The sequence below is a fragment of the Gallinula chloropus genome (assembly GCF_964237585.1).
Source record: "Gallinula chloropus genome assembly, chromosome: 35".
In the NCBI taxonomy this organism is placed as follows: domain Eukaryota; kingdom Metazoa; phylum Chordata; class Aves; order Gruiformes; family Rallidae; genus Gallinula; species Gallinula chloropus.
In genome coordinates, this window is record NC_140120.1 from 433,101 (window position 1) to 450,978 (window position 17,878).

At 51.0% G+C, this 17,878-nt stretch overlaps 2 protein-coding genes across 2 annotated transcripts; one reads left to right on the forward strand and one right to left on the reverse strand.

The window, feature by feature from the left end:
* Positions 1–503: 503 nt before the first annotated feature.
* On the reverse strand, positions 504–1,454 carry LOC311203082 (olfactory receptor 14A16-like; the record flags this gene model as incomplete). The annotated part of the gene is made up of 1 exon (XM_084277717.1): positions 504–1,454. One exon carries the CDS (start codon positions 1,452–1,454, stop codon positions 504–506), a length of 951 nt encoding a protein of 316 aa, XP_084133843.1.
* A 7,559-nt stretch (positions 1,455–9,013) lies between these two features.
* On the forward strand, positions 9,014–9,949 carry LOC311203083 (olfactory receptor 14A16-like; the record flags this gene model as incomplete). Its single annotated transcript, XM_084277718.1, has 1 exon — positions 9,014–9,949. The coding sequence occupies one exon, from the start codon at positions 9,014–9,016 to the stop codon at positions 9,947–9,949; it is 936 nt and encodes a 311-aa protein (XP_084133844.1).
* Positions 9,950–17,878: the final 7,929 nt, after the last annotated feature.

Genomic DNA, 17,878 nt, shown 5'->3' on the forward strand with positions numbered 1-17,878 from the left:
GGTGGAAACCTGTGATCAAAGTGAATTACAGGTGTCAATCTATTCTGCTGACAAGATGTCCTAAGGCATGGCTGTATCATCAGGATAGGTGGAAACACCTGGATGATGGGGGAGATGAAAGAGACAGACTAACAGTAACACAGGTAGAGGGGAAGGTGAGTATTTCTTCTGTTGCCATGTATAAACTTCCTGGAAATTCCTGTCTGTCATGGTGGGAAAGCACTGCCATTTCAGACAAGTACTGGAGAGACTCAGCTGATGAAAATCTGATTGTAATTTTTTAATAAATGTAAGAAAAAAGCAAAAGTAAGGAAGGTAGACCTGAAACAAAGAGAGCACAGCTCATCATTACGCAGTCTCTGGGTAACACAAGACCTGTAGATACTGAATTAGGAATGGGATCAACGAGGAGCATGTTAATAGAGCTTGGAAAAACTAGAAGGAAAAATACCCCAAACAAAAAACTAAAACCCCTACTAAATAGCAAGTGGTCATAATATCAGTTACACGATTTTTGATATGACATTGCTGCTTAAAAATCCAGTCATCAGTTTCCACACAGCATCCTTGAGCTCCTGGTTCCTCATGCTGTAGATGAGGGGGTTCACTGCTGATGGAAACACCAAGTAAAGAAATGCCACAACAAGGTCCATAAATAGGGAGGAAATTGAGGAGGGATTAAGGTTGGCAAATATGGCAGTGCTGAGAAACAGAGAGACCACAGCCAGGTGAGGGAGGCAGGTGGAAAAGGCTTTGTGCCGTCCCTGCTGCAAGGGGATCCTCAGCACAGCCCTGAAGATCTGCACATAGGACACCACAATGAACACAAAACACCCAAAACCTAAACAGGCACCGACCACAATCACCCCAGTTGCCCTGAGGTAGTCATCTGAGCAGGAGAGCTTGAGGATCTGGGGGATTTCACAGAAGAACTGGTCAACAGCATTGCCCTTGCAGAGGGGCAGTGAAAATGTGTTGGCTGTGTGCAGCACAGAATAGAGAAACCCACTGGCCCAGGTAGCTGCTGCCATGTGGACACAAGCTCTGCTGCCCAGGAGGGTCCCGTAGTGCAGGGGGTGGCAGATGGCAACGTAGCGGTCATAGGCCATGACAGTCAGAAGAAAGTACTTTGTGGAGATCAAAAATGAAAAGAAAAAGTGTTGAGCCACACATCCTGTGTAGGAAATGGCCCTGGTGTCCCACAAGGAATTGGCCATGGATTTGGGAACAGTGGTGGAGATGCAGCCAAGGTCAGTAAGAGAGAGGTTGAGGAGGAAGAAGTACATGGGGGTGTGGAGGTGGTGGTCACAGGCTATGGTGATGATGATGAGGCCATTGCCCAGGAGAGCAGCCAGGTAGATGCCCAGGAAGAGCCAGAAGTGCAGGAGCTGCATCTCCCTTGTGTCTGCAAAGGGCAGGAGGAGGAACTGGCTGATGGAACTGCTGTTGGACATCTGCTGCTGTCAAGTGTGGAGACCTGTCCAAGGAGGAAAAGGAAGCAAGAAGTTAAGGAGCTCCTCTGACAAAAACCTCTAGCAAGTCTTAGGAAACACCCTCAGATTGACTCTGTATTCAGGAAGACTTTTGTCAGGTCCCTTTTGGGAGCTCTGCTTTGTGCTGGCTTCAGTGTGCCACTGGTGGGAGGAGGGTTGGCTGTGGGCTCTGGAGAACTCAGTCCTGCCTGGCAGCAGTCAGTGAATAGTTTCAGTCCTACAGATGGCGGTCCTGAAGTGAGGGTCAGCTCAGTGCCAGACCCACAAAAGGACATGCCCAGAGCCCCAGGTAAGGGTGGGACAGAGACAGCAACTACAGGAGAGGAAACAGTGAAAAATGCTCCAGCCAAAACTGGAAGGACAGGGACAGACAGACAGACAGACAGGCACTCATGGGTTTCTACTCACTAGGGAGTTGGGTTGCCAACAACAAGACTCAGCCTGAAACCCTGGAACTCTGGGTGCAGAGTCTGTGCTGGGTGGCAGAAACCAGGGGGTTGCTGTGGGAAAATATCAGCACGGTGGGGGATGACAGGGAGGTCCCAAATCCCCACTGCCAGGGCATTTCTGAGAGCAGCTCACTCTCCCTCCCTGACAACATCTCTGCTGCCTGGAGCTGTCCCTTGTCGGTAGATAGGGCCTGGCGGTCGGAAGATTTCGGGCTGTACGGAAAGGTAGGACCCCCCCCCCCCCCCTCTTTAGGTAACCAATAGTAGGTAGCCGATGAGGTAAATGGACGGAAGTGACATCCGATCCCTGGGGTATAAAGCCTCGCGCCCCTCTCTAATAAACGCCATTTGCCGTCCACCACATTGGTGTCTGTGAGCTGATGGACCGTGCTGCCAGAGTGTGGCGCCGTTGCCGTTCCTGAACCAGGTCGCCATGCCTTACCAAAAGGCAACAAATGGTGCCGGAAATCCGGGAAACTCGCCTGCGTCAGTTGAACGGCGGCCGGGCGGCGGGACCAGCCCGGCGGAGGGGACGCCCTCGGACCAACAAGGAGGATGGAGGCCCTTGTGAAGGTCATATTGGAATTGTATAATCAGTGGGGTATTGAGTGTCAGGCTAAAGATTTTACTCTCACCGTTGCGAGACTTTTACAAATCGGGGTCATTGACCAGCCGGTTGATATTCTCCACCCTGAGGTGTGGGATAAATGTACTAAAGCTTTGGCCGAGGAAACTACGTCCTCAGGTAGTGGGAAAAATCTTAAATCGTGGGGGAGGGTCGTGCAGGCACTCTGGAAAGCGATACAAGAGCAGGACACTTGGATGGTGGGAAAGGAATGTTTGTTGGTCACCCCAAAATTGGGCATCGGGGCGGCCACACAAACTTTGCAGCCCCCAGATGGTGATAAGCCTGCCGAGCCCAAAGATTGAGAGGGCGATATGCCGCCTCCATACCCGAACCCTGATCCACTTACGGAGGGTCAGATCGGGCAAAACCTTTTACGGAGGGGCAGGAGCAAGCGAAATCTTTCTGGGAAGGGCTAGCCGAGGAGGCCAGGGCTGCTGCTAAGAAATCAGAATCTCAGGAAGCTGCTCGGAGCCACCTCCCTATGTGCCCAAAGATGGCGCCGAGAGTGGAGAAGAAGGGCGGGGCAAAAATCCTTTTGGTGGGAACAGGGAGGAAATTCCAGAGCTGGCTGACGTGAAAGGGAAGGGTGGTAGAGATAGAGAAGGAAGGGACAGGAACATGAGCAACAGGCGGAGAGCCAATCAGAACCCACCGAGGAGGAGGGGCAGGTAGAGGGGGAGGGAACAAGGACCCACCCACAAAGCTGGTGGGCGGGGTCAGAGCCCAACAAAAAGGAGTGGAAAACCAGAAGTGGCCAGTCAGTCGAGTTCCGGCTCCGAGTCGAATACCAGCCAAGGCGAGTGGCTCACAATTGATCAAATTAAAAGCTGAATTCTCTCCATCAAAAGCAAAAAGGACCAGATCATCGGGCGCCTTTGTGACCCGTGCACCCTGGTGGCTGAGGAGGACAACAAGTCAGCAAACAGCCTGTCTGCCCCTGGAGGTTCCACGCCAGCAGAATCCAAAGGATGGCGAGACAAACCCCCGTGGCAAAGGGCCACAATGTCTCTGGGTGATTTTACTTTTAGGGTTTGTCGTACCGTCTACTGGTTTGTACGAACATCGACCATGGGAATGGGTGTTAGGGAGATGGGAGGATCAGAAAATACTCCAGAAAATCGTCACCTCAGGCCCTCCTCGCTTTAAAGTGCATCTCTGTAGCTCAGTCCCAGTGGACCCTTGTCTGTGGGATGAAAGTTACTATGTATGTCCTAGCTTTAATCCAGGCAGACCTCAGTGCAACTCCCCTAGTCAATTCTATTGTCCTACTTGGGGATGCGAGACCATAGCCTCTGACTGGACACCAGCAGCAGGACCAGGCAGGTGCCTCAGAATTCAACTCGGACCTTACAATTGTGTTAGGTACAGAAAACTGATAGTGGAGAGATCTTGGAGGGCTCTGAGTGTAAAAAGACCAAAGGAGGGAGAGTTATGTAGATATTTTATGCTAAATGTAAGAAATGAGAATGACTGGGGATGGACTACTGGCAAAACTTGGGGCTTTAGGTACTGGGAAGGTGGCATTAATAGGGGGGGACTAATTTTTATTAGAAGACAGGAGCTGAGAACCACCTCAGCAACCGGTCCCAATGTCGGGATCAAAAGCAATAACCGACAAGGAAGAGACAACTTGCCAGTTCCTACTTTGGCCCCAACCAGTCCCCTACCAGCTAAACAAAAGGTTCCCTTAGGCAATTCGATCCCAGACTCTCACCTTTCGGCTGGCAAATCATTCTTAGGTGTGTTAGATGCTACTTTCCGATCACTGAATCAATCCAATCCCAATCTTACTAAGGCATGTTGGCTATGTTATGACGCTTATCCCCCTTACTATGAGGGTGTTGCCCTCAACACTCCTTTTAGCTACTCATGGAAAGATAACCTGACTCAGTGCAAGTGGGATACACCACGGAGAGGAATCACTTTGGACCAGGTTAGAGGGCAAGGCATATGTTTTGGCAATGCCACCTTAGCGAGCTGGAACAGCGCGGTCTGTGCAGAAACCGTTGCGATCGATACAACCTATAAATGGGCAATTCCATCAGCATCAGGGATGTGGATCTGTCATCAGACAGGTCTGACCCCCTGTGTGTCCATTAAGCGTTTCAACTCTACAACTGACTTTTGTGTACAAGTTTTGATTGTTCCCAGGGTCCTATATCATTCGGATGAAGAGATGAGCAACTAAGGGGGAGATGCAGACAACAGGATCCAAAAGAGAGAAATATTGACAGCACTGACAATAGCAACACTGCTCGACCTGGGAAGAGCTGGTACAGCTACGGGAGCGACCGCTATATTGAACCATCACCAAGACCTGGCTCGACTACAAACTGCCATCAACGAAGATCTGCAAAGACTCGAGCAATCTATGACCCGTCTAGAACAATCTGTCTCTTCACTCTCAGAGGTTGTCTTGCAGAACAGATGAGGATTAGACCTCCTGTTCATGCAACAAGGAGGCCTTTGTGCCGCCTTGAAAGAGGAATGTTGCTTTTATGCTGACCACACTGGGTTAGTCAGGGATTCGAAGGCTCAACTGAGAGAAAGGTTAGCTCAGAGAAAAAAGGAAAGAGAGGCCCAAGGAGGATGGTTGGGATCATGGTTTAGTTATTCGCCATGGCTAACCACCTTAATATCTACCTTGTTGGGACCAGTTCTGATGATCATAATAGCACTGATTTTCGGACCCTGTGTACTGAACAAGCTCACAGCATTCATCAAGAGTCGTCTAGAGAGGGTTAACATTCTCTTTGTAGAAAACAGACAGATGCTTTAAGAAAGTAACCACTGAGCACTACCTCTGTGGTTGTCCCTGGTATACCCTACTGTCTAGGCTACCTCTGACTTATCAGTCACTCAATGTACCTTATGCTATCAGCATTATAAGCTGTCACTATTATTAGCTCTCAATATTATAACTTACCACTATTATATATTATTACTAACATATTATCACTATTATTATCACTATTATATATTATCACTATTATATATTGTCACTACTGTAGTCCAACACTGTTATAAGCTATCACCTTTTTATATATCAGTATTGTGTGTCACTCTTGCACTTTGCACTGTGAGTAGTTTTAGTGAGCACAGGGAGGGGGGAAATGTCGGTAGATGGGGCCTGGCGGTCGGAAGATTTCAGGCTGTACGGAAAGGTAGGACCCCCCCCCATCCTCAGGTAACCAATAGTAGGTAGCCAGCGATGTATGCAGATGGAAGTGGCATCGTAGCCCTAGGCTATAAAACACTGTGCCCCTCGCTAATAAACGCCATTTGCCGTCCACCACGTTGGTGTCTGTGAGCGGATGGACCGTGCTGCCAGAGTGTGGCGCCGGTGCCGTTCCTGAGCCAGGTCGCCGCGCCTAACAAAGGCAACAGGTGGGTACTGGCCTCTTCTCCCTAAAAGCTAGTGACAGGACAAGAGGAAGTGGTCTCAAGTTAATCCAGGGGAGGTTCAGGTTGGGTATTAGGAAAAACGTCTTCACCAAAAAAGAGTGGTGAAGCCCTTGAAGAGGCTGCCCAGGTAGGTGGGGGAATCGAGGTACCTGGGGCTGTTCAACAAACAGGTAGATGTGGAGTTTTGGGAGATGGTTTACTGGTTGTGTTGGGGCAGGTCTGACAAGGGGACTTGATGATATCTTGAAGGTCTTTTCCAACCTTAATGATCCTCTGATTCTACAAACTCCTCATGCTGTTGTCTGGTGACAGACACCACCATCAGAGGAAACTACCTGAAACAGGCATTAACAGCTGACCAAATGGAGATTCACTCCAGGGCAACCTGAGAAACTATTCCATCCTGGCCAACACGAACCTCTGGAAGGTCACAAGGAGAAATGGCCAGTCCTGCTGAAGAAGGAAGAAGAACCTCATTCCTCAAGGCAGACCTTCACCTGACTGGCTGAGCAGTAACACCTCGGAGAAGGACCATACACACCAGTGGTGCACACTCATCATGAACAAGGCTACCAGCATACTCATCTGCACCTCAAAAGCATGGCCATCCAGCTCATCTGGAGATGGATGAAGTGTGGTGTCAGAGGTGGTGACGTTTTACTCAACGTTGGGAAGCAGCACGAGAAGGAAAGAATGGAACCAAGAGAAACCTTTGTAGTTGAGGCTGGATCTGAGGAAGAGCCCTGAGCTGTGTGGGTGGGACAGGACAGCCCTTCCCAGGGGCTGGGGGCAGGGTTACCCAGTGTCAGAGCCACCTTGACATTGCCTTTGCCTACCTGTCATCACGGCCTCCTGTCTCCCACTCTAACCAGCCCCAGTGTTGCTCTGTCAGTGATGGCCCTCAGGATACCCATTACTGCTCCAAGAGACGTTGGAGTCTGCATGACTGTAATTCCTGCTGAAGTTTCATCAACTTCCCCTCAGGGTTTGAAGTGCATGGACTCAGCCTCAAACCCACCAGAGGGGTCATTAACATGCCTTGGGCTGATCCTCTGCTGCTGAGCTGCTCCAGGCTCCTGGGATGGAAGGAGCTCTTGGCAGCAGGCTGCTCTGCAGACAGCTCTGCCAAGGAGCAGCTCTTCTGCAAAGAGCAGCAGGGAGAAGGTCACCCCCAGGGTACCTCAGGGAGATGAGCAAGGCAGAATAAGACCTTAAAGGCTGTCAGGACTGGGAGGATGACTGAGAGCTCAACAGAAGAGGAAGCTTTGCAGCCTCTGACACAGTAAGGCTCAGGGTGCAGGGCAGTGCAGGTGTGAGTCCTGGAGGCATCTCCTAAAGCTGGCACAGCCCAAGGGATCTGTAAGGAGGGGGCTGTTTTTAGGCAATTTCTGAATAGTTGTGAAGCCACAGTGTGTAGCTGGAGGTACCAAGGGCTGTTGCTTCAGAGGAGGGTCCCTGCACCCCAGGGGCTGTTTGCTGGGGCAGGGACTCTGCTGCCTTCCAGGGTCAGCAGTCAGTCTGCCCAGGGAGCTCCCCATGGTGCTGTAGGGAGAAGCTGTGGGTGGAAGGAGTAACTTCCTCCTAGGCCAGGCCAGGGTCCTTCTGCTATCGATAGGGGTGCTGTGTGTGTGTGTCCAGGCTGGTCACAGCTCCAGATGTCCAAATGCCTCCCCTGGGACATTTCACAGGCACTATCAAGGTAGGGGCTACTTGGGACAAAGGTGCTTTCTGGGGTCAGTGCTTCTCCTTTCAGGTTGAATGGTAGATGGAGCTGCCAGATCTGCACAGTAGATGATGAGCATTACAGTGAGAGATGAGCAGGTTTTTCAAAGAACCCAAGAGTCACATCACCCACCTCAGCCTACAGACAGCATCATCATCACCTCTGTGGTCTCTTCAGGGTTTATTTGAACTCTCCAACAGAGAGGTGCCCCTGGGCAGTGTGTGGTGCTCAGAAGGTGTCTGCAGGGCAGACCTGAGCGCTCAGAAGGTGGGATGGGGTCTGTCAGCAAGCACAGGGAGGAGGTGTGGGGAAGAAGAAACACTTCCTGGCAAACAGAGCTCCAAACAGCAGAGCCATGGTCAAGGAGTGAGAGGAAACTCCTAACAGGACTCAGACAGGATTCATTCAGGCAGTTGTCTTTTGGTCCTGCACTGTGGATGTCTGCTGGGCAATAAGCTGGCTGTCCAATTAAGACATCTCATCTTCAAGAGACCTGCCTTTCTGCTTTTTCCATCCCACTGGGATTTAATGCTGCCCCCCTTTAAAGGCATCACCCTCCTGTAGTGCCTAAAAGAGTGCTGAGCCACGTCTTGTGGGTTCCCAGTCTCCTCTCAGGTTCCCTTGCTTTTTTCTGAGAGGGGCTGTTTCCCGCCCTCTCCATCACAACTCCACCTCTGTGCTGGAAAAAGCGTTCATAGATGTACCCTTTGAAACAGAATTCCCCTGCTTCCAACAGGGTAAAGTTACATTTTCTTTAAAGAGTGATTTTATGTGCACAGTCATCAACGAGGAAGAAAAAGGGAAAGCACAGGGCAGGTGGGAATGGGACCGATGGGCATCGCAACTCTCCTGTCTCTGCATTGAGCCCCAGCTTGCTGAGCCCTTTTGCCTGGCTGCTTCACACCTGCTCAGAGGTTTTCTACCTCTAAAAATAGTACTGGTGTGATGTGATGGTGGACAGAAAGAAACACTTTATGAGGAGTCCTCATAAAGACGTGCTGAGCCTCTCTTCCACTCTTCCAATCAATGGAAACTGAAAATTTCTATTAAGGGTGAATTGTGTATGAAATCCTTTCTGATCATCAGAGATGTGAAGCACTCATTCCCATGTACTCATTGCAACAGCACAGAGCTGATTCTGTGGCAGCACACTGGAAGAGGTCCTGCTCCTTAAAGCACTCTCAGCCAGCACAGAGCAAAGAGAGGAAATGCCTTGGGATTTGGATTGGGCTGGGATGTGGATTAAAAATGTCTGTCCTAATTTTCCTCTGTCTTCTCCTTTTTAGAACAATGCCCCCATGCAAAGAACCAGATAATGTCCAACAGCAGCTGCATCACTGAGTTCCTCCTCCTGGCATTTGCAGACACGAGGGAGCTGCAGCTCCTGCACTTCTGCCTCTTCCTGGGCATCTACCTGGCTGCTCTCCTGGGCAATGGCCTCGTCATCATCACCATAGCCTGTGACCACCACCTCCACACCCCCATGTACTTCTTCCTCCTCAACCTCTCCCTCCTTGACCTGGGATCCATCTCCACCACTGTCCCTAAAGCCATGGTCAATTCCCTCTGGGGAACCACGGCCATCTCCTACACAGCCTGTGCTTCACAGGTCTTTTTCTTTTACTTTCTGCTTTCAGCAGAGTTTTCCCTTCTCACTGTCATGGCCTATGACCTCTACGTTGCCATCTGCCACCCCCTGCACTACGGGACCCTCCTGGGCAGCAGAGCTTGTGTCCACATGGCAGCAGCTGCCTGGGCCAGTGGGTTTCTCTATGCTGTGCTGCACACAGCCAATACATTTGCTATACCTCTCTGCCATGGCAATAAACTGGACCAGTTCTTCTGTGACATTCCACAGATCCTCAAGCTCTCCAGCCCAGAAGACTTCCTGAGGGAATCTGCTCTTATTGTTCTTAGTGCCTGTTTATTCTTTGTGTGTTTTGTGTTCATTGTGGTGTCCTATGTGCAGATCTTCAGGGCTGTGCTGAGGATCCCCTCGCAGCAGGGACGGCACAAAGCCTTTTCCACCTGCCTCCCTCACCTGGCCATGGTCTCCCTGTTCATCAGCACAGGCATGATTGCCTACCTGAAGCCCACGTCCATCTCCTCCCCATCCCTGGACTTGGTGGTGGCTTGCTTGTACTCGGTGGTGCCTCCAGCAGTGAATGCCCTCATCTACAGCATGAGGAACCAGGAGCTCAAGGATGCTGTGTGGAAACTGCTGACTTGGTGCTTTTCAGATCCCATGTAGTGCCTGTTGTCTTCTGCATATCACTCGTGTCATAATTAAGTCTTTTGCCAGAGATTCTCTCAAGAACAAGCCCAAGGAACAGACTCAAAAGAAACTGTTGCTATGCTTGTTTTTCCATGGGCAGTAGGATGAGAGCAGAGTTCCATGTTCTCTGTGGACTGAGGTGTGGCTTGGATATCCCTTGTAAGAGGCCAGCACTCACGTAGATGGTGAATGGACTCCAACTAACCTGCCATTGGCTCTACAGGCTGTGATAGGTCTGATTGATTACAGGGGGTGATTTTCTGGAAGGAATCAGGAACTTCCAGGAGAGCACAGGAGTTCTGAAGGGAGGGCGTGTGCCAGGATTCCAGAACTGAATGGATCCCAGTGGGCACGAGCCTTTCCAAGGTGAAGTGACCCAGAGATCAAATGCTAAATCTGGGTGTGAACCATGAAGTGAGAGTTCTGCAACTGCAGGGGACACAGCAGGCACAGGGCAGCAGGCACAGGGACAGGAGCCTGGTGAATTATTTGGTTTACCAAAAGTGCACTTCCATAGGCTGGATCTGGTGCAGCATCCAAACACGTCTCACAGCACTGCAGGAAGGCAGGACATTTCTGACTACACTCCATGGCCACCTAAGAGCTTCTGTAGGAGGCAGTGAGGAGCAGCGATGTCCCAGAGATGGATTTGGCACCAAGCCCAATCAGCATGTCCCTTGCAGAGTCATCCTGTGAGCCCAGGCCCACAGCCCACTTGCTCTGCAGAGCAGCACAGCCAACCCAAGGGTAGTGGAGAGCATGGGTAGGGAGTGTAAGAATGGCCAGCCAGGCCCACACAGATGTTCCTGTTTTGAGGAAGGGCACTATGGAGAGATGGGATGTCCTGGGAGAAGAGCAGGAAACCATGTCTTGCAGAGACTGGGATGTTCTGCTTGTCTGGGAGAGGGGAGTGGTGAGTGCTGGGATGGGCAAGTGGTGAGTGTGGTCTGGCAAGGGCCAGGGAAATAAAAATAATCCCTGTACAACTCAGCTCTGTGTGTGTGTACAGGCTGGGGGCAGACAGAAGTGTCCTCACACAGCCAGACCTCCTGGGGGAGACGTGAAGCACTAGTAGAGCAGGACCTGGTCTGTGCCCATGTGTGTGGGACATCCTGAAAAGCTGCCCCAGAGCAGTCGTTACCAGCCAGTGACAATCATTTCCACACTGGCCTCCCACCCCAGCTAAGAGGGGTTGTTTGTCCCTCCATGGAGGGACACCAGGGGACTGTCAGAGGTCCATGTTTACAAGGTACAGACATGGTGTGTGTGTGGTGAGATGAACCTGAGGGAGCTCAAATATTAATAAACGAGGGGAAGGCTGTGGATGTGTCTACCTGGACTTCAGTAAAGCCTATGACAGGGTTTCTCACAGCATTATGACGGAGGAACTGGCTGCCACTGGCCTGGACAGGGGGACCCTCAGCTGGGTTAGAAACTGGCTGGATGGCCGGGCCCAAAGTGTGGTGGTGGATGGAACCAAATCCAGCTGGAGGCCGGTCACGAGTGGCACCCCCAGGGCTCAGTCCTGGGTCCAGTTCTGTTCAACATCTTTATCCATGACCTGGATGAAGGGATTGGATGCTCCCTCAGTCAGTTTGCAGATGACACTGAGCTGGGAGGAAGTGTTGGTCTGCCTGAGGGTAGGGAGGCTCTTCAGAGGGGTCTGGACAGGCTGGACCGATGGGCTGAGACCAACGGGATGGAGTTTAACAAGGCCAAGGGCAGAGTGCTGCACATGGGACAGAACAATCCCATGCAGCGCTACAGGCTGGGGGAGACTGGCTGGAGAGCTATCAGGCAGAGAGGGACCTGGGGGTGTTGGGTGACTGTCAACTGAACATGGCCAGAAAAGCCAAGGGCATCTTGGCTTGTATCAAAAACAGTGTGGACAGTAGGTCTAGGGAGGTGGTTTTGCCCATGTACTGGGCACTGATGAGGCTGCACCTTGAGTGCTGTGTCCATTTCTGGGCCCCTCAGCATAAGAAGGACATTGAGGTCTTGGAGTGAGTCCAGAGAAAGGCAACCAAGAAGGTGAAGGGGCTGGAGGGCAAATCCTGTGAGGAGCAGCTGAGGGAGCTGGGGGTGTTCAGCCTGGAGAAGAGGAGGCTGAGATCAGACCTTATCACTGCCCTGACAGGAGGGTGCAGAGAGGTGGGAGATGGTCTCTTCAGCCAGGGGACAGGAGATGGGACAAGGGGAAATGGCCTCAAGCTGCACAAGGGAAGGGTCAGATATTAGGAAGAATTTTTTACTGAAAGAGTTGTCAGGGCTGGAACAGGCTGCCCAGGGAGGGGGTTGAGTCACCTTCCCTGGATGTGTTCAAAATAAGGGTAGATGAGGTACTTAAGGATCTGGTTTAGCTTAGGATGGGAACAGTTGGACTCGATGATCTTAAAGGTCTTTTCAAACCTTGTGATTCTCTGATTCTTTTTAATGTTTTAATAAATGACCATATAACTGGACAGGTCTTGAGTAAATTTGCATATCACAACAAATTGGGAGGATCTTTTGACTCTGTTGAGGGTGGAAAAGCCTTGCAGACATCTGGACAGCTCAGAGAGCTGGGCAATCACAACACCATGGAGGTTAACCAGGGCAAGCACCAGATCCTGCACCTGGGAAGGGGCAGCCCTGGCTGCACATACAGACTGGGGGGGTCAGACACAGGAGGGATTTGGGGATCTTGGTCGACAGCAAGTTGAACACGAGCCAGCAGTGTGCCCAGGCAGCCAGAAGGGCCAAGCGTATCCTGGGGTGTATCAAGCATGGCATTGCCAGCCGGTCCAGGGAGGGGATTGTCCCGCTCTACACTGTGCTGGTGCAGCATCACCTCAAGTGCTGGGTGCAGTTTGGGGCACCACAGTACAAGTGGGACATAAAAATATTGGAAAGTGTCCAGAGGAGACAATGAGGATGGTGAAAGGTCTGGAGGGGAAGTCTTACTGGGAGAGTCTGAAGCCCCCTGGTTTGTTCAGCCTGGAGAAAAGGAGGCTGAGGGGAGACCTCATTGCAGTCTGTGGCATCCTGAGGAGGGGGAGAGAAGGGGCAGGTGCTGATCTCTCTTTGTTGGCCAGTAATAGAATCTGAGGGAACAGCATGAAGCTGTGATGGGAGGTTTAAGCTAGATGTTAGTAAGAGGTTCTTTACTGAGAGGCTGGTCAGGCCCTGGAACAGGCTGCCCAGGGAAGGGGTCACAGCACTGAGCTTGACCAAGTTCAAGAAGCATCTGGATGATGCGCTCAGTCCAGTGCTCTGCCTTGTCTGGCCCTGTGTGGAGCCAGGGGTTGGACTGGATGATCCTTATGGGTCCCGTCCAACTCAGGAGATTCTATGATTCTATGACCATGACTGAAATCACCACTTAGCAGTGGATTTGCACACCAGCACTTGTGGTTGGTCTCTAGATTTCCCTTCCCCTTGGACCATTCAGACACCTCTCAACCATCCAGCTGCTGCTCTGAGTTCCAGGGAGTTAAACCCTTGCCTTTCTGGCAGTTGTCTGACTCATTCTGCCTTTAGCCAGCTCTTGAGTTGTGGTGATTTCACAGGCTCCTTCCTCACTAGAACATCTCTCACAGGGTTAAGCTTTGTGGCAGGTGAACCTCACTGGTGGCAGATTGCACTTGGCACAGAGTGAGGAGTCTTTGATTTAATGGTGAATCTTGTCAGGTTTCTTGTGTTGTTGGTAAAATAACTCCCTGTGTGCTGCCTGTGTGCAGCCAGTTCTCTAAGGACAGCAGGGGAGCTGGTACAGAGGGGCTGTAATGCCCGACTGTGGAGTGCAGAGAGAGACCTGATGTAAGGACAAGGGATGCAAGTCCCAGTTGGCTGGTGAGAGTCATGGTGGGCTTGTGGAGATGTGCAGCAAGGTTGTCCCCACTGCCTCAAGGGACCCTTTTTCAGACCAGTCCAGACCTCCTTAGGAGACCCCCTGGGTCAGTCTCAGTCAGAGGTTGTCACCTCTCCTCTACAGTGAAAATAATAACCTACACCCTGAAAAAGAAATCAATTTTACTCTGAGCTCCCTTTGAAACAGCTTCAATGATCTGTACATCTCTTGAAGACTTGAAGATAATTACATGAAGAGACATAGCTCGTTAGGGCTTGCTTTTTATGTTTAATGAGCCCTGGGGTGCATTTGGTGCTGAGTCCTTGAAGCTCAGGTACTGAGAGGAAATTACACAAAAAACTCCATGTCAAAAGCAGAAGCCAAAGTACCTGAAGTATTAATGAGTCCCGCTGAGAGCCATTGCTGGCTGAGCCTCCCCAGGGACTCGTTAGCACAGGTAATTGGAGGCCATGTTGGCTGGTAGGCAAAGGCAATGTACAAGCAGCTGAGATGCTGAGCAAGCCCTGGGTTGGTTGGATGAAGCAGAAAGGCCAAACCCTGACCCCCAGCCCATGGGAAGACAGGATCTGTCCCTCAGGCATTACTCAGGGCTCTACATGGGTCAGCATGGGGTGTGTAATGTGTGGGAAGAACAACAGGATGAGAGTTTCTCCTCATTGTTGGTCCAAAGCCCAGCTAGAAATTCATCTGTCCTCCATTTAAATAAAAGAAAGAGCAGGGAGACCCTCCATCCCCTATCAGATTCAGGAGGAAACATTGTGGAAAGATGAGGCCAAGGCTGAGGTGCTTAATGAAATCTTTGCCACTGTCTTTAGTAATAGGAGCAGTTGTACAGAGAGAATCCAATTCCCTGAGCTGGGAGACAGGGACAGGGAGCAGAATGAGCCCACCTCAATCCAGGAGGAGATGGTCCTGCTGCACCACAGAGATGTGCACAGATCTGTGGGGCTGAATGGGATGCAGCCAAGGGTGCTGAAAGAGCTGGCAAGGGGGGTTCACCAAGCCACTTTCCATCAGTCCTGGCTGACTGGGTCAGTCAACGTAACCGCCTATATAATAAGGGACAGAAGGATGATCAGGGCAATTACAGGCCTGATAGTTTGACTTCAGTCCCAGAGAAGCTGATGGAGCAGATCATCCCGAGCAACATTATCCAGTTCATGAAGAACCCCCAGGTGATCAGGCCCAGTCAGCTTGGGTTCATAAGGGCAGCTCCTGTTTGAGCAACTGGATTTCCCTCTATGACAGGCTGACCTGCTTCTTGGACAAGGGAAGGGCTCTGGATGTTGTCTACCTTGACATTAGCAAGGCCTTGGACACAGATTCCCACCACCTTCTCCTGGAGATCTCACTGCTTGTGGCTTGGAAACTGTGGTGGTTCAGCCCCAAGCAATGGCTGAGCACCACATGCTGCTCGCTCACTCCCGGAGGAGAAACAGACAGAACCTCTGTGGGCTGGGATAAGGACATTTTGCTGACAAAAGCACCATAAAAGGGGAACAATAACAGCCCCAATTTCACTCACAGCCAGTGATAGCACAGAGAGTACCTTACAAACCCAACAATAACAGAGTGCTGCACCATGCCATGACCACCCCTCCCCAACCAGCCCCTTTCATGGGGAAGTGATGTCAGGGGGTGTGGAAAACAGCCCAGGTAAACTCAGCTCAGCTTTGCTGGCTGCTTGGGGAGGTGAGCTCTGGCCTAGATAGAACCAGGACATTATCCACCCCTGTTTCCACACCATCTACATCATGCCCAGATCTTACGTTTTCAGAGTCCTGGGGAGGTTCACAACATCATTTATTATTTAGACCATCTGCCATGGACCACCATCCAGGAAACAGTATAGAGAAATATGTAATATTTGGCCTGTTTTCTCCTTTGGCAATGTCTAAATCCAGCTGGATGGCTTTCACCTCTGCAAACTGGCTGGATTTGCCTTCTCCATAGGCAGCTTCTGCAACTTGGCGTGTGGGACTCCACACAGCAGCCTTCCACCTCTGATGTTTACCAGCAATGCAACAGGACACATCAGTGAACAGGGTATATTTTTTCTCATTTTCTGGCAGTTCACTGTACAGTGAGGCCTCTTCAGCACGTGTCACCTGCTCCCCTGGTGATATTCCACAATCTTTGCCTTCTGGCCAGTCTGTGATCACTTCCAGGGTTTCTGGGTGATTGGGGTTTCTTATTCCAGCCCGCTGTGTGATAAGTGTGACCCACTTGCTCCACGTAGCATGAGTGGCATGGTGTGTAGGAGGGGCCTTCCCTTTGAACATCCAGCCCAGCACCAGCAGTCAGGGTGCCAGGAGGAGCTGGGCTTCAGTCCCAATCACTTCTTAAGTGGCTCAAACCCCTTCCTGTGCTGCCAGTATTTCCTTTTCTGTTACAGTGTCTGGATCCTCTGTAGCCCCAACTCCAAATCCCCAGAGACTGACCTTGAGCCTCCCCTGGTGCTTTCTGCCAGAGTCTCCAGGTAGGGCCATTCTCCCAGGCTGACCTGTAGAACACATTTTTTACATCTGGCCCAGTCTGGACAGGCCCAAGGGCCACTGCATGGACTATCTCCTGTATGATCTCTTCAAAGGCTTCTCACTGCTCATTTGAAATCGTTCTGTTACCTGGTCACAGGGTAGAGAGGGCTGACAATGAGACTGTAGTTTGGGATATGCATTCTCCAGAACCCCACAGTGCCTAGGAAAGCTTGGGTCTCCTTTTTGAGGGTGGATGGAGACATGGCTGCTGTTGTATTGATAACATCCACTGGGATCTTACGACACCCATCCTGCTATTTTATTCCTAAAAAGTGGATTCCTTAAGCAGGTCCCTTACCCAAACTTTGTCTGATGGCAAAACCAGCTTTAGCAGAATTCAGATCATTTTCTTCCCTTTCTCAAAAAATTCCTCTTCCATGTTGTCCCATGCCATGACATCATCAATATACTGTAGGTGCTCTGGGGCTTCATCCAGCTCTAATGCAGACTGGATCAGTCCATGGCAGATGGTGGGGCTGTGTTTCCAGCCCTGGGGCAGTCGATCCCAGGTGTCCTGGATTCTCTTCCAACTGAAAGCAAACTGTGGCCTGGATTCTGCTGCCAAAGGAGTCAAGAAAACCACATTTGCAATGTCAGTTTTAGTGTAGCATCTGGCTGCTTTTGACTCCAGTTCATACTGGAGTTCCAGCAGGTCTGGCACTGCAGCACTCAGAGGCAGCGTGACCTCATTCAGGGCACGATAGTCCAGCACCAGCCTCCACTCTGCACTGGGCTTCTGCACTGGCCAGATTGCACTGTTGAAGGGTGAGCGGGTTCTACCAATCACTCCCTGACTCTCCAGTTGATGATCAGTTTCTGAATGGGAATCAGGGAGTCTCTGTTGGGTGTGGTATTGTTGCCTGTGCACCATCATGGTAGCAACTGGTACTTGCTGTTCTTCAGCCTTTAGCAGCCCCACAACAGCAGGGTCTTCTGACAGCCCAGGCAGAAGAGACACTTGTTCAATGTCTTCTGTCTCTGGGGCAGCTATTCCAAAAGCCCACTGGTACCCTTTTGGGTCTTTGAAGTGCCCTCTCCAGAGGAAGTCTATGCCCAGTATGCATGGAGCTGCAGATCATCAGAATCACACTAAATCATCTCTCACATGGCTCATCCCCTCAGATAATGGATATCTCTCTCCATGGCCATCCACTGGTCTGGCCAATACACAACATCTTCAATGAACTGGTACCTTGCCCTTACCCTTGATAGAAGTCACCTCCAGAGGCTGAGGGCTTAAGCCTTCCTTCCAATTGCCTTGTTACTGCCTCCTTCTCTGGACAGGGATCCCAGCTGCTTGGCCTCCCTGCCTTCTCCCTGCTGCCTGCCCCATTGTCCCAGCATCGCAGTAGCCAGGTGATGATGTGCTCCCCTGGAAGGCGGCTGAAGTCTTTTCTCATGTCTCTCAGCTCAAGGACAAGGATCGGGTTATAACCTCTGGTATTGCCTCTTCAGGGCCTTGCAATGGTCCCAGTTCATCAGCATCTCTCCCGATGAGGACTGATTTCTCCATGTATT